The sequence below is a fragment of the Maniola jurtina genome, chromosome 17 (assembly GCF_905333055.1).
Source record: "Maniola jurtina chromosome 17, ilManJurt1.1, whole genome shotgun sequence".
NCBI classification, from domain to species: Eukaryota; Metazoa; Arthropoda; class Insecta; order Lepidoptera; family Nymphalidae; genus Maniola; species Maniola jurtina.
In genome coordinates, this window is record NC_060045.1 from 3,470,149 (window position 1) to 3,487,443 (window position 17,295).

A 17,295-nucleotide genomic window follows, 5' to 3' on the forward strand; every position below is an offset into this window, starting at 1 on the left:
TCAAATAGTATTTGGCCAAATGTAAAACATATTTTTGAATATAGTACCTATGTACATTATTGTATTTAGAATAACGGTATTTACGGTGTTTTCTCATTATGTAGGTACCTACTTATGTAACCCACTACTTGTAGGTACAATATATTTTTGAAAATTAATTTAGGTTGGGAGCATACATGCCTGTAGTTGCCGTCGGCTAAAAACAACTCTGACCTTGAAGTGCGCAGTGGGTGATTATTGGTGGTACAAGTGAGGCGCAATGGCGGTGGTATTCGTCCGCCACACTATTGGTTCGTTAATCATCTGTAGGAAAGTACATGTTTGCCAATCCATAGACATAGCCTCCACTGTCGTTAAGAGTTCTTTACCTGATGTCAACTGTAAGGGTGCGGTTCTACTGAAGCGGAGGCGTATGGTTTCTAAAGTACCAGTTAGGTTATTAAGAGCTACGTCATTGATCAGTAATCTGTTTGGTCTGCTAAACTTATCTCCGCTTTGGTGGATACTGGGCCTAATTTTCCAATAGTAGTCATTATTTAATACGTAAGCTCATGTAATATGTATTTACTCGAATATTGAATGCGAGTAGTGCCCAGATCTTAAGTGTATCTATGTTTAGAAGTCCCAGCTTCGATTTCGACTCTACAAAATATGTCTGTTTCTGTTATTAATGTTGGATTGTTTTGTTCTTAAAAACTCATTATAAATTAGTTTCACAGTAGTAACAAGTAGGTAGTAGTTACAGACATTGAATATTTTCAGAGAATTTTGGATATGTGAACCAATGTTGCAAAATTGATTTCAAAGTAGTAAGTAGTTAAAGAAACACTGTTAAAAAGTGATGAGATCTCTAGTAGAGCCAAGCCCCTAGCTGAGCTTAGAATTGCGCTGCCCATGGGACCTATCCCAAGTCCAAAGTATATAGCTCTTAAATGCTCTTGAGTATATCACATTTATAACAATAAAGAACAAATAACTCTACTTACAAGCTCTGATTTTACAAACCCTAAATCTTGGTTAAAAAAGGACGGCTTGGCCGTTTAATGTTCGTGGTACTTTTATCTGATATGACATTTAAGCCCGGAATAGCTTGTGCGACAATCATGAAGTATAATAAAAATTAGTAATTGTCGAACAAACTATTCCTTATGACCTTAATATAATATGTTATGCCATGTAATGCTTTCACGAACATTAAACGGCCAAGCCGTACTTTTTTAATCAAGATTTAGGGTTTGTAAAATCAGAGCTTGTAAGTAGAGTTATTTGTTCTTTATTGTTATAAATGTGATATACTCAAGAGCATTTAAGAGCTATATACTTTGGACTTGGGATAGGTCCCATGGGCAGCGCAATTCTAAGCTCAGCTAGGGGCTTGGCTCTACTAGAGATCTCATCACTTTTTAACAGTGAAAGCATTATGAACTTGTGAGTCTTGGCAACATTTTACATGAAATGTTTTTGGTGGGATTTCATTTCTTTTTGGCAGGTGCCCTAGATTTTTTTTTTGGATCTATTTTTTGTAGGTACCTACATCATTTTCATGGCCCGCTCTCTATCGTTACCTCTTTTTTTAAAAGCTTTTATTCTTGCAATGTATGTAACTATGTTTGTTTGGGTGGAATCTTGCAACTCAATTTTAAAGCAGATATATCAAATTTCAGTCTTTTAGGACTTCAGGAAACACATTTTTTAAATGTACAGACTGGGAAAAGTTTATTTTCCTGTTGTTTTAATGAAATCCCTAGCCTACATACCAAATTTCAGTCTTCTAGGACTTAGGGAAGTATTTTAGAACTTTTGACTAGAGGGGTTTTGAATGGCAATAAATCTGAAACCATAACAGGTAGACAATTGATACTTGGCACGTTTGATAAGTCTGTCAAGGACATATTATCCTGAAAATATCAGCATTCTAGCGATAGACTTTACAAATAATTTGCTTCCCCCATACGTGGGAGTGGAGGGGGAAATTTTTAAATTTCTTAATTTTCCTGTAGTTTGTATGCAATTTCTAGTGTACACACCAAATTTCAGTCTTCTAGGACTTCGGGAAGTACCCTAGAATTACAGACTAGAAGTTTTGACTGTCAATAAATCTGAAACTATAAAAGCTAGACAATTGATACTCAATGCGTTTAATAAATCTGCCCAGGACATCTTATCCTGAAAATATCAGCTTTCTAGCGACAGATTTTACAGATTTGCTTCACCCGTAAGAGGCGTAGAGGGGGGGCATTTCCAATTTCTTAATTTTCCTGTAGTTTGTAGTCAATTTCTAGTCTACATACCAAATTTCAGTCTTCTAGGACTTCGGGAAGTACCTTAGAGGTTTTGAGTAGAGGTTTTGATGATCATCAGTGAGGGACGAAATCTGCGTATTTTAGGTATCAATAAATCTGTAACCATAAAAGCTAGATATTTGACATTTAGTATATTTAGTAAATTTGCTGAGGACACCTTATACTGAAAATTTCAGCTTTCTAGCGTCATCCAGACCGAAGTTATGACGGGTCGAAAATACGGCGAAACACTTCGAGAAAAAGGTACGTAGCGCCCCGGCCGCCGTTTGGCTCGTCTTGGCGGGGGCACTGCCGTGCCCCCTGATAGAATTTTATATTTAGATCTTAATGACTTTGTAATTCAAGTCTATATACATCGAGGATTTGCTGTTTAAAATGTAATCCACTGACTTCTACTAATACAAGTACGCTGGACCTGCAATTGCCGATCTGTTTTTGAAGCAACTTTATTTTCGGCATTTTGGCGCTGATAGCACACCTCTTCCAGTGTTCTTGTATAAGTCCATTTCAGTGGCCCAATCTCTGAAATGCTTCTTAAACTTTGAAGGCACCATTAAGATAACTTTAAAAAACTTATTACTCAATACTTGTGGTGCTTTTCAATTTTAGAGTTTCAGTGTTGCTCTATTCATTCCAGAATTACAAAAATATATAAACAGCATTTTCTACTATTAACTTAAATGTCCAAAGTAAATTATTCCATAAACTTGTTTAGTTGCTCTAGAAATCAATTTACTATCTGTATTCAGAAATTAACTTTAAGTCATTGTAATACATAGCCCAGTGATTGTTAATAATAATAATTTCATTGTAATTTTAAAAGTTATTTCGTAAAATGTTAACTTTGATAAAAATAATGATTGACCCTGGTATAGTTTTGTAGAGGTTTTTGGGGATAAATAAACATTTTACTACATCCAAACTGTTTTATTTAAGAAAATGTTTTCTTATAACAATAAATATTATATAAAAAGTAAATTATTTACTGTGATGCATATGCATATATTACATCTTAGATACTGTAGTAAGGCCTAAAATGTCAAGACATTTCTGCATAACTTTTGCGGTAACTTCACACAGCATCAGCCTTTCGTAAAATACCTTCACAATTTTGCCGCTTTTATCTTTTTCGACACAGTAGCATTTGTCATAAAAATCTGTAAATGCAGAGCATATTTCATACAAATACTCACATAAACTGTGAATGTAAAGGTCTTTCGAAACTTTGAGAATAACTTCTGGGAACCTAAGAAGAACTTTGCCAAGTTTCCATTCAGTTTCATCAGTCAGCTTAATACCAGATTTCTGAGCTTCCTCCATTAGTTGTTCAATCGATATTTGAGCAGTTCGGGCAATAGACCTAATTCGAGTCAAAGAATACAGTAAATAAACTGCTGTATTACCCTTATCATCTAACATTTTATCAAAGGAGAAGACGTAATCATTAATTCTATTGTGAGAGAGATCTGCATACTTGATGCAACCATAAGCAACCGCCTCTTGCGCCTGCTTCAATTCCTCAGGACTTAAGACCTTATCCCTACCTTTTTCTATTAACTTGTCTAGTGCCCTCTTTAATCCTTCATCAAGCAAATCCCGCAACTTGACTGTATCACCAGACCTTGTCTTAAATTTCTTTTTATCTTCACCAAGTACCACTCCAAAACCTACATGTTCTAATTTTTTATCATTAGTCAAGATCCCAGCCCTCCGAGCACAGCCATCTATAAGCATGAAATGGGTATATTGACCAACATCTGTTACATAAATAAACCTATCAGCTTTTTCTTCTTGTACCCTCTGTTTTATCGCTGACATGTCTGAGGTGTCATAAGTATAACCACCATCAGATTTAACTATTGTTAACGGAATACCATCATGATTATCAGGATTCGGCCACATGATTAACCTTCCTTCGTCTTCTTCCAAATATCCTTTTTCTTTCAATTCTTTAACATCTGTATTCATCCGGCTGTGATAGAAAGACTCTCCTCTAGGGGTGATTTTGATGTTTAAGCGATCATAAATCTTTTGAAAGTCCTGGAGTGATACATTACAAATTAACTTCCAAGCAGCAATATAGTCAGGTTGTCCTGATTGCAGCTGAACCACGCAGGCGTAAGCCCTCTTTTTGAACTCCTCATCTTCATCAAATCTTTTCTTAGACTCCTTGTAAAATGCTTGCAAGTCTGCTATAGGTGGAGAATGGGTTTTAAAATCTGGGTACATGTCTTGCAAATGAGCAATTAACATACCAAACTGTGTGCCCCAGTCTCCGAGATGATTTATTCGGAGTACATCATGATTCAAAAACTCCAAAAGCCTACAAATACTATCACCTATTATAGTGGACCTTAAGTGACCTACATGCATTTCTTTAGCAATATTTGGAGATGAAAAGTCAACTATGATTCGTTCCCTTTTCACAGGCGGAGGTTTTACACCAAATCTGAGAATACAATTAAGAACATGTTCAGCAAATTCCTTATTTAAGTAAATGTTTAGAAAACCAGCTCCGGCAACTTCAATTTTAGTAACAAGTGGTGATGAAGGTGTTTTGTTTAGAATATTGTTAGCTACTTCTCTAGGATTCGTTTTAACATTCTTAGCTTTAAGTAGCTGCGAAATCTGCATGGCAGAGTTGCACTGGTAGTCTCCGAATTTAGGATTGTTCCCAGACAGACTGATTTGAATCGGTGGATCTTCTAAGTCCGGGTAAGCTGATGTTATGGCGACAGTGAAGATGTTTTTGAGTTCATCTAGTAAGCACAATGTTCCATCCACGGAATTTATGTCAGTAATTAACGTAGGTCGCTTTTGGGGCGCTTTCTTTACCCCTACTGAGCTGCCTCCGGCTTGTTCCTTTTTGATTGCATTTTCGAGTATCGCAAGACGATGTTTTAATTTCTCGTTGTCAGAGAGCAGTTTATCGAGTCGTGGATCGCCTATGTAACTGAGGTCTCCTTCTGTCAGCTTTTCCAATTCATCTTCTATTTCCTTCACCTGTTTTTCGGCACTGTTAGTCCTTTCTTCGAGTACTTCAGGATTTAATTCGGACATTTTATTCAACAATAAAGATTACACTATATATTCCTTAAACAGTTTATGTTACTAAAAAATCTAAGAAACCGTGTGGGTTTCCACTTTTTTATTGAAAACCAGTTGATCCAAAAATATTTTTAGGTTACCTATCCAATTTCCATCTTGACAGTTGACTGGACATCTCACATCACATGTCACAAGTGACATTGACTGCCAGTGTGACGTGTCAGAACCATAAAGAATTTTAAAGTTTAACGTGCATGTAAGTCTCTGCTGGCTTTGGACCATGGACGTATATGGACTATTCCAAGTTATTTTCAACAGTAATTGACGTTTGTTGCCTAGTAACCAAGGTCAAACAAACAGCGCCAAATTACATTTCAAAACTGGCAAGTGGTAATGAAGTGATGAATTAAATGCCTATAAATACTATAAATAAAACTAATCAGCCATTATTTATTCTTATCATTTAAATAGTTCAGCAAACTCTGCAGTATAAAAATTGGCTAAAATGATTTTTACCCCAAATTACTTGTTTTCAATGCCACCTTTATAGCTAATCCAAAGATTTTTTCATAATAATGGATAGTGTAATACATTGATGGCTGAAGAATGGCACAACACCATGGGTTTGAGCATTCGGCTGAGGACGCGAAGGTTCCATTATGGCTCGAAGATATTAGCAAGTAAGTAATTATTATGTACCTACCTACTAAATTAATATGGTGAATCTACGTTTACTTGACCTTAGGACAAACAAGCAGGGCTACGACTTTTCAAAATGCAAGATCCATAGGCAAAAACCCCTATGTGGTAACACGCAACAGTCGTGGCCTTAGCGGAAATTATTTTAAACACAAATAATGCATGTAAATGTTTTATTGTAGGAAAATCAAAGAGACACACATAAAAAACGACAAAAATGATTGTTCTCCAACGTTTGATCTCCCTTGTCCTAAATATGGAAATTCCAAATTGGACACTCACAGGTATAGAATTTTATGATTTTATAAGCTAGTTAAGAATCTTAACCGATTAATTTATTAATTCGATATTTCTCTAGGTTATTACGAAGAACGTCGTTAGATACAGCAATGGATATGATTTTAAAGCCTCAAAAACATCAAAATGCACAATCAGCTGGCACTTTACGGAACAATCGGAATAACGGTAAAAAAACTACTAATTTTAAGAAGATATAAGCCAATAATTTGATTAGTCAATTAAAATTTAATCAATTAAAATTAAAATACTATGCGATGCCAATTAAGAGACAAAATGTAACTTTTGTGGAGAAGTGGGTATGTATCTAACTACTTTTCGTGTATCTAATCAGGCTACACACATAATGGACGAAGAAAACAAAATATTAACGGAAAACAAGAATGGAGTGATTCTACAAACGTTGCAACAAATGATTTTCTCTCGGATCTACTTCCTCATTATGTGACGCCGAGACACAGATGTTTGAAGAACCCTGGCGATGATGATTTTAACGACGTCATTTTAGGATCACGTAAGATTTTTTATAAAATCTCTTAGGTACATATCTAAATACGAGACCAATTTAATAAGAAAATACAAATAACTAGGTACCTAACTTATAAATAATATAAGACAGGTATTTGTATTTCCTCACTGTTATATTTTATTCAATTATTTCAAATATCCGGCTCAAAGGACCAAATTGATATCTATTCTAAGCTGTATTCGACTTAATCTTATGCTTTACTAGATGTCTGATAGACATAGGTACACACTTTCGCATTTATAATATTAGTAAGTATAAAGGATTGATTAACTTGAGTATTGTAAATCATTTAACTATTTAGTTAAGTTGCACTATACCTGCATTTATTTTACATTTAAGGTTTCCAGGAGGCTTATCGAAATAACAAAAATCATGTCCCAAAAGAAGCATCATCAAGTATTACACAAAATACGTTTAATACAATTACCAACGTGTCCTCGAAAAAACCTACGTCCCTAATATCTGTCTCCGGAAGACATTCACAAAAAGAGAGACTCAAAAGTGAATTTATTATACCAGAACTACCCGAAGGAAGATTGTTAGAAATTAAGATTTATTCAAACTGGGGCGATAAATTTCTAGTTGGTATGAATGGTGTGGAGATGTTCGATTCAAATGGTCATCAGATTAATATTGAAAAGGTAATGTCATTTGGAAACTTAAAAAAAAGTTTAACGATTGCTTGGCGTATTCCGCAGGATGCAGGTTAAAGCTACAAATATTATTAATTGATTTTCTTTTAATCAATTCTGATAAAAGCGGTTCGGTAAACCAATTCTATGAGGCCATTACATATCATAGAAACAGTGAAAAAGATAGATTCAAGGTACGCGTAGCATCTCTTATTACCTCCTCAATTTATTGTTATACGTCTACATTCTCCGGCCGTGGCACCAGGGACTCTGTCAGACGATGTAGCCCTGCATCTCAAGACGACTTATGTTTTGATGCCCCAATATGATGAGTAGCCGTGCTTATTCCGACATGTATAATATACCTCTGTAGACAAAATCTTTGGAAATATCATAATATAACTAGTGACCCGCCCCGGCTTCGCACGGGTGGACATTTATTTTTTCTATTTTCCGGGATAAAATATAGCCTATACGGATTCGGAAGAATCCCTCTAAGTAATGGTAAAAAAAATTTTGAAATGGGTCCAGTAGTTTTTGAGCCTATTCAATACAAACATACAAAAATACAAAGGTTTCCTCTTTATAATATTAGTATAGACTAGCAGCAAATCACTCACAAGCAGTGGTTTTTATTATTTCTATTATTTATAGGTGTGGACAGACTCAGACACAGGAGACTATTCTAAGTACGGTCGCTTAGAGAACATAGTAGATGGTGTGGTGCGTACTCGGGACGATAAGCACGCTTGGAGTACATCCGTGACGCGAGCGTTACCTATTGCCATTAGTGTGCTCTTGACTACTTGCACTAAACTGGCTTTGTTGAGGATATGGGTGAGTTCATATACCTAGTTACGTAAGTTATCGCAATAATTTATATGTTACTGTTAAAACCATAAGGGATCAAACTACTTTTTACTAATAAACAATCAAAAGTAGATTCTTTTACGTCCAATTTGTTTCAGCGAAAAGTTTTGACTGGGATTTTCATTGTTATTAGGTAGATTTGTAAAGAGTTGAACGCCGTCATCGTAGTTTTACTCGTACTCCAATAATTGAAGTAGGTTCCTACTTGTAATATACGGGCGCTTAAAATGCAACTTCATAATTTCAAAGAATTCTTGTGTTTACAAAACACAAGAATTTACAAAGAATTAAAAGTTTTACAAAACATGCTTACATACGTGAGTGCATAGTTAAATTTTATTATATAAAATATAAATAAAAATAATAAAATATCTATTGCAAATAGAATTACAACAAATCACGCATCTATTCAAGCCGTGGGGTTAGATTGGTTCAGATAAAACTGGATGATCAAGTCATATTTCACGGTGAAATCGCTCGCGCCAGTGGAGAATTAAAAGGGTCCATGCAATCTTTTGGAGACGTGAGTATTTATCATTTTTTCTTCAAATATGTTACTTATTATTAATAGTAAAAGTATTGCAAAATGCTTAACTAAATTAAATAAATGTTATACAAAATTGCTTAGCTAGGTGATGGTCTAGTTAACAAGATATGCAGATACTTTCCTCGTAACTAATGGATGGTCCATGAAAAGGTAACAGACGTACGAACACATTAGTATGTTAGCTTTTTCAAAAAAACTATTTAAAATTTAACATAATAAAACAGATATTTGATTCATTCGACGTCACACGATCTCTTCCGAGCAGCCATCTTGAATCGATTTGTATAAATACGGCTGCTTGACGGTTTTTAAGCCAGTCTCGCTCCGACTCGAGACTCAACGACAATTAAATACTTTTGTGTTTAGGTCGCTATTTTGATTGAGTGGTTGCAATAGCAATTGCGCCCCGATCAAATTAATATTGCAGTTAGGTTATTTAAAGATTAAAACTCTTGATAAGCCTCTACGCGTTGTGGCTTATGGCCTCGCGCAAGCTTAATATGAAAGAACATTTAATAACTTATAAAAATAGTTAAATTATAACGCCCCTTTTGGTCTAAGCTTACAAGTATGAATAATTAGCAAAGGGTCAAGGTGGATCTACCCTGCTATGCTCCAGTGCATATATCAGACAGGTCGTGTTGCTCCCGCGGAGTTGTAAAAATTCAATTTTGATTTCTTTACAGACCATAATTTTCACCAAAGATCCAAACATTCTCGAATCCATTTTGGCTAACGATAAGAACTTTCAATCACTTTTAAAGGACAATGAACCAATGGTTGATTCTACTGTCGAAAAACGGCCACCAACAGCCAACGCAAATAAAAACAATTTAAGCCCTCCAACAATAGGGGATTTTGGAAGTAATGAACATGAAATTAAGTATGTAGTCAGAAGTGTAAAGTTAACTCTGATGTCCAACTGGGGGCAGAAGAAACTTATTGGATTGACGGGTAACTATGTTTAAACACAATTGAGCCTCGATAGCTCAACGGTTGAGGAGCGTACTGAACTCGGAAAGGTCGGCAGTTCAAACCCCACCCGTAGACTCCCGTAGAATTGTATGTACCAGACACTCGTATTGTGTTTGAGCTCATTTGTATTATCTCAATAAAAACTTCAACTAAATCAGTGAATTCAGTTCATCCATTCGGTGGATGTATATTTCATAATTATGAATCATTTCAGGTATTGATATCCTCTGCAATAATAATTCGATTGAAGTGCATCGTGCTCACGCATACACGTCCCATATCAGCGATGAACTAAGTCCAACACACAACAGTTATATTGATTGTAAAAGTTTGTTTAATGGAAACAATATCACCACAGAACTTGATGAGATGTGGTGCACGAATTTTGCCCCAGGGTATAAATTCTGTCACATTGTCATGGAATTTGTAGAGCCGACTGAGATTACAAGTAAGTTTTACTGCCATTCACTTGAAAAGTCGTGATATATTGAGTTCTGTTAAAGTTTTATAAATCTCTTCTTCATTTTTACCAAGTAGTCCCGAATGCCAATCATGGTCACATTCGAGTGCGTTAATTGAAAATCTATAATTCTGAATAAGAAAATGATATCCGTTTTCGATTGCGTTGTATTATTTTTAATATGTTTGCTAGTTTCTTCTTTATAGAATTATGTGTTTTGCATTGTAATTTGTAATGCCCTGTTCTTTCACATTGTAAGCACTTTCCTCTCAGCATCGTGGAACTTATTTCATGTATGTCTTTTATTAGTGAGAGGAATTAATAAACGGTTTTATTTTTAAAAAAATAGAAAGATATTTATTACGATAGTTCTTAAATTACTATTCATTCACGATAAATAAATAATACTCGTATGTAGGTGTCCGCATATGGAATTACAATGCGAACATGGATATGTCGTATATCGGAGCGAAGCATGTGCGAATTTCGCTCGATGAGGAGCCATTGCATCAGCGAGCGATTTTACTGCGACGCGCTCCAGGCGATACTTGTTATGACTACGTACAACATCTTGAACTTGCTGCGTTGGATGATAGGCAAGTAAACTAAGAACTTTATAAAGTTAGAATTTGATGAATCGAAACTTCTTAAGAGAAGTGTAGACATAAACGACTTTTGTTTATTTTAAATATAAACCAAACAAACTCAATAAAGTTTTGTAGACACGCTAAAAACACAGGTTCAAAGATTTCTATGTATATCTTTGAACTCGTGTAACTTTGAAATTATTCATCCATAAACTCAGGTTAAACAGTCATCAAGCATCCGACTCGACTCCAGAATGGCTACTCTACGGCACGCTAGAATTGAAAGTACCGACGGGTTTCGTCCTACAGATCAGCATTTATTCGACGTGGGGTGATCCTTACTACGTCGGCCTTACTGGTGTTGAGCTCTACGATCCACAGGAAAATATGATTGAAGTTACTGAGTCTAGTAAGATATTTTTAGTATTCACCATGTAACTAGCTTCTTACTATTAGCACATTTACTCGTACAGAGCTGATTATTGTTATTCTTATTATGAACGATAAACTGTTTTGCGTGCGTGACGCGGACCTACAACAACATATTTTAGCCAGGCCTATTCCATTTCGAAGAATGCCAGTTTATTTTATTGTAACAATTAAATATTCCTAAACTTACAGACGTTTGTGCGCAACCAGCGAGCGTTAATGTATTGGAATCACGTGGTTCTCGCGGTGTCCGTGACGTGCGCACGCCTGCGCGTCTTGTGGACGGGCACAACTCGCGTGCATCGCACGCTCACCACTCGTGGCTTGCGCCAATCTTACCGCATACGCTTAATAGGTAGCTATAAATTTCTTGTTAAGTTCCTCAGTTATTATTAGACCTCTTTGTTGGCGTATTTCACCATTGTTAGAAGTCAAAACAGAGAAGAGGGTAGGCACAAAGTGCATTGGTATAAGGTAAGTAAGGCTCACACGGGTTACGATGGCATACTTATGAACTGGAAGAAAATCATGAAAGGATAAAATATATGAGAACCGACACCTTTTGTCTCGAAATGTCAAACCGACAACACAATGGAGTCTTGTTATATCAAATCAAAAATCTTTTTACATTTTGTCTCAATAAAAATTTTGTGGTAAATAGTAACTTTTTCTTTTGCAGGGTATTTTTCGTATTTGATTCCCCAATTTCAGTATATGGTATGAAGATTTGGAACTACGGCAAAACCCCTACCAGAGGCGTCAAAGAATTTGGGGTAACATTATTTTTACTACACTCAATGATGATAATAATTAATTGCCTAAAATGGCCTATGTATTAACGAGTAACAATAAAATACGAACACTTTTAAGACAAAATATACCAATGGTTTCCAGATAAGCACAAATTCCACTCTCCAAAAAATGAATTTGCTAATATAATAACTGTAATATTCAGGTCTTGATGGACGACTTATTGGTATACACGGGCTCGTTGGAAATGGCTAAAGGTGAAGAACTAGTTCCACAGTGGATATGCTTACAGGATGTTGACATCGACAATCTTTCACCCAGGTAAATAATTTCCTTTAGAATCTCTAACAAATAAATGTATCAAAATTTTCAGCCCTGAATCCGGTCATTTCTGCAATTTTTGATAGTCCATCGACCGCCTTGATTGGAAGTATTGCATTATTTAAAGTCCTACGAGTAATATGGGTAGATGGATGAATATACCCGTGCCTCGGAGAGCAAGTTAAGCCGTTGATCCCGATTATTACCACTAATATCTGAGAATAACCGTTAAACCTAAGAATCAAAATCTCGTTTTCTGTTTGAATGTGGAAGGATCTTTAAACCCATCACTTTACTATCCCATGAAAACTTCTGTCATGTGAATAAAAGAAAGCGGTCACGACCCTCAGTAATGAGTAATACAATGCAGAGAAGGAGAATAACCAGTTTTTTGTATGACCAGCCCATCGGAAGCCAGTCGCAGCACGACAAGTGGAAGCGCAGCCGACCCCGCCGCCAGACCGCACACTGCAGTGCACGGGTTTACGTTCAAGAGCGACCTTCAACAATGAATTATTGGTCTACTATTAATTAAGCTTAAAATCCGGTCAAGTGTAAGTCGGACTCGTACACGAAGGGTTCCGTGCCATCGTACAACAATAACAATTATTATAAATAGCACTTTATAGTGTGTTCGGCGTTACTATTAACTATAAAAATATTAATTCAAATAACTCGTACCTCAATAAATTAAAATGAAACGATGGCGATGTTAAAAGTTGTAGAATCACCTCCTGTTTACATTTTAAAGTTTATTCTTGGCGCACATATCATTTCAAAACGTAATTACTAATTACATACTCTTTGGTCATATCTCTATATAGTAGATAATCTATGGTCATATCTCTCTTTATGTCAAGTCTCATAACAGGACTTCGTCTTTGTTGGTGTTAGCTGGCGGGCGTGCTCTGCCTTTTTGGATTGTTTTTTTTTTGGAAACTGACTGGAAAGTGCTCTAAGGGGGTGCCGTGCGTATGTCGGCAAGCGCTGGCACAGACGGGGTCCATACTTGTATAGTTTAACTAACTTGTTACAAATAAATACAAACTTGACATTGGCTAATCTTTGTAAAGCCAGACGAGAGAGAAAAAAAAAAGTCTCATAACATTGCTGTTGTTATTGCAAAAAAAAAAAAGCGCGCGAATTTTATAAATATTTTTGAAAATAATCAAGTACGTACTTACATAAAATAGGTATTAGGTATAGTTTTTCGATAATTTAGAGAATAATGGGCGTAAATTCGCTTGTAGATTTCTCATTAATGTACTTGTTTATACTTAGGATTCAAGTTTTTGTTTTGATGAGGTGCGTAGGAGGAATGCGTTTGTCCCAAGAGCAGAAAGCTCGTATATTATGTACGGTAGGTAGACTAGGTACATGTCAAAAAAACATGTCTTTGAACTTTATAAAAAAAGTAAAAGGGTCTTTTCAAATAAGTAGTAAGTAGATCTGCTGAAATGCAAAAGTCAGCAATATATGTAACTAAGTAGATTTGTTTCTAAAGAAGGATTTAGAACTATGTAGGTACTTACATGGGTATTAATGGATTATTATTCATAGGTTATGAATTACTAGCTGATGCCAGCGACATCGTTCGCGTGGATTTAAGTTTTTAAAACCCCCATGGAAACTTTGCGGGATGAAAACTCTTCGTCTTTAATCCAAAAAATCACGTCGATTCGTTGCTCCGTTACGAAATGATATAGTTTATAATATGTGTAGTGATTGTTACAAAAAAATGCATTTTTATCATTTGTCTAGTTAATAGAAAAACAAGAATTTATAAATCACGTCAACTACCAAGTCTGTTGTTCTCAGGACGCGAAGGTACCTACGATACGTCTTATTAACCTTTTTGTAGACTACAGATACAAGACAGATTATGAATCCTTTACGGCCCTACGTATCACAAATATCAATAGTTATCTAATTTCATTTACTAATGTATAATTATGTTATTTATACCTATCGCAATAACCTACTTGATGTCTTGCTTAAAGTTTTGGGTGCAACAGACTTGCTATTATTATCAAAAAATCAGTAGACTGCACAAACGCCAAATATTTTCCCGCCTTTTACAATTTGTTCCACTATATTTTTAATAAGTAGTCCTTGTAGTAATGTTAAAAATTAAAAAGATGTTAATTATTGAAATAATACAAAAAAAAAACTAAATGTTCACTTATAATTCGTGATTTATTTAAATGTTTAGTGACTTGTCTTGCATAAATCAATAATTGTTGTATTAAATTAACTGTTTCATGTCAATTCGATACTAATTTTGTACCAATAAAAGGTTTTTTTCCATGGATGTATTTTTATTTATTTAAAATCCGGAAAAGTAGAAGTGGGTAGTTACACGTTTTGAGTGTGACTACGTGCTTTTGAGCCGTGATAGCCCAGTGGTTAAGTGGCTTTCGCCTCCTATTCGGGAGGTCAGGCGTTCGATTCGGAGCACGCACCCCAACTTTTCGGAGTTATATCACTTAGTATAGCGGTGAAGGAAAACATCGTAAGGAATCTGTATGAAGAATTTGGGAACGCACCGCATTATTATCCCAAGAAAACTAAAACGCCTTACCACAAAAAACCTAAGCAAATGTTGGATGCGTGTTTTTTAAACTTGGATAGATTTCCCATACAAAAACTGTTTAATACTTCAATTTAGGCATAATATTTTATACTTCTTTTTTTTTGTGGTAAGACTTTATTAGTCAAATGAATCTAAATAATGGAAACCGTAGAAAAAACTAGTCTAACCACCAATTTCACCACTGCTGGAAAAGACCGAGATATCCTGCCATTATGTAATTAAGGCAAGACCCTTATCAATGAGAAATATGACGCAGAGATGTCGATCTTCAGAAGTCCAGAACGCAAATCGATTTAGTATTTAAGACAAAAAGGTGCCTCCTTGTCTAAGCATTTATAATATAAATATGGATTATAATTTATGATGGATAAATGACAAAATAACAAAAAAAAAACATGTATTTCATGTAAGTATCAATTTATTTCATGTAATTCTAGGTAATCATCACAGACTAATACTTGAACTATTTATAATATTTTGGTGTAAAATACATAATTTTCTTTCAATACTAGTAACTAGTATTATAAAGAGAAAACGTGAAAAACAATCGCAGCTTTAAAAGCTTTGCCTTCCACCAGCAGATTAGAGTCAAAGCCGTTTAATAGATGGCATTTGAAACTCAGCTTTATACACCTTGACATAAGGTTAAAATATGATTGAATGGAGATCTCTTGTTTTGTTTTCATTCAATAGAATTTCAACCATACATTAAAGTAAATAAAGCCGTGTTTCAGTTGGCGCATAAAAGGTACCTTCAACTCTATTCTATTTAGTGCTCTGACATCTAGAGTCATAGCAAAACAACCTTAACATCAACTTAAAAATAAGAATACACAATCAGTCTAGGCCTCCTAGAGGAAAATAACATCCTTTGACAGCTGGCGTCTACTTAAATAATAATTTTTGTGACGCAAACTATGTTACTCATAGAATTATAACATGTGCCATACAATAGACGAAAATCTTTATTCAAATACAATAACTTGGGTGCTTAGGCTAGAAACAAATTCGGAAATACTAGAAACAAAAAACAAAGCAAAAATTTCCCTTTCAATTATTCAAAGTTGATATCGAAGGTTACAGTAAGTTGTCGAAATTCCGCATAAGCGCAGACGTGCGGAAAACGCGCGCGGAAAATGTGTTATCCGCCGAATATTGTCTAAATTCAATTCATTAAATTTTTCAATATATTGAAGTGATAAGTTCGCGCGCGTTTTTCCGCCCGCGGATTCCTTTATATTTGTGTCTAGCCTTATACTATTATGATATTGAAATCGTTAAGAGCGTTGAAGCATGAGCTTGGAACACAAGTTTAGGTATTTACCCGAGGTTCTTTGTTTGTTTCCGTGAACGGACGTACCCAGCGCAGTTTAGTTTATAACAAACCGTTTTGATCCTAGACGATTTTCAAACAGATTATTTTTTCAATATTTTTAAGTATGTGGTGTTAGTTTGTCGTTTTTTTCAAAACAATGGTGTTTTTTAAAACAGTGTATTGTCTTTATAGATTAAGTACGAGTGAATAAAACTTATAATTGTAGTCAATACTTAATACTAATCTTTTATATACTTGTGTAAGTATAAGAGAGTCAAGAAATTATACAAAATTCAACTTTCCTTATACATATTTACGAAAATATGGTTCCCTTATCATGCACAGTATAAATAGTTACACCTACTATAATAATTTTCCTACTATAATAAAAATCACCTACTATAATAAAAATACCTAGTATTGAGAAGTGATAGTCGCACTACAATTTCAGGTAAATCGTAAATAATCCGATAACAATTGCTAAGCAAACAAGCGTTACGTCCGTTCTCGGAGAGGCCTCGGCCGATACTAATTTCCTAGTTCAATTTACTATTGCTTGTTGCACGGTTTTGTAGTGTGTTTCAAGATTATTTTTTGGAAACAAATATTAATTAAATTTAAATATTTTTTTTCTGTTTATATTGCAAATATGTTCTTCTTTAATGAGTACTTAGTTTTATTTATAAATGAAGAAAAATAACCCACCTAAATGACAGTTTTATGTGTCTGTAGTTTTATGAAATTATGACTTTTTTGTTTGAATTTTTATAATGTAAAAAATGCCAAACGAAAGATTTGGTTCTGTCATCTTATTAGTTTAGGACCTTTTCTTTGGTAAATATATCTCTTTGTGAGAATCGACCAAGTAACTTTTGATGTAGTGAACGTCAAAGATGACACGAAATCCAAAATTCAGTAATAGTCTTTTGGTATTTTAGGC

At 34.9% G+C, this 17,295-nt stretch overlaps 2 protein-coding genes across 2 annotated transcripts; one reads left to right on the forward strand and one right to left on the reverse strand.

Moving 5' to 3' along the window:
• Positions 1-2,612: 2,612 nt before the first annotated feature.
• On the reverse strand, positions 2,613-5,542 carry LOC123873844 (arginine--tRNA ligase, cytoplasmic). The gene has a single exon (XM_045918928.1). The coding sequence runs from the start codon at positions 5,361-5,363 to the stop codon at positions 3,309-3,311; it is 2,055 nt and encodes a 684-aa protein (XP_045774884.1). The 5' UTR covers positions 5,364-5,542; the 3' UTR covers positions 2,613-3,308.
• A 136-nt stretch (positions 5,543-5,678) lies between these two features.
• LOC123873841 (katanin-interacting protein-like) lies at positions 5,679-12,991 on the forward strand. The gene is made up of 15 exons (XM_045918919.1): positions 5,679-6,031; positions 6,233-6,334; positions 6,409-6,515; positions 6,682-6,861; positions 7,216-7,517; positions 8,163-8,345; positions 8,764-8,901; positions 9,612-9,879; positions 10,115-10,348; positions 10,779-10,956; positions 11,166-11,356; positions 11,569-11,731; positions 12,056-12,149; positions 12,332-12,447; positions 12,851-12,991. Exons 1-15 carry the CDS (start codon positions 5,958-5,960, stop codon positions 12,957-12,959), a joined length of 2,439 nt encoding a protein of 812 aa, XP_045774875.1. The 5' UTR covers positions 5,679-5,957; the 3' UTR covers positions 12,960-12,991.
• The last annotated feature ends 4,304 nt before the right edge of the window (positions 12,992-17,295 follow it).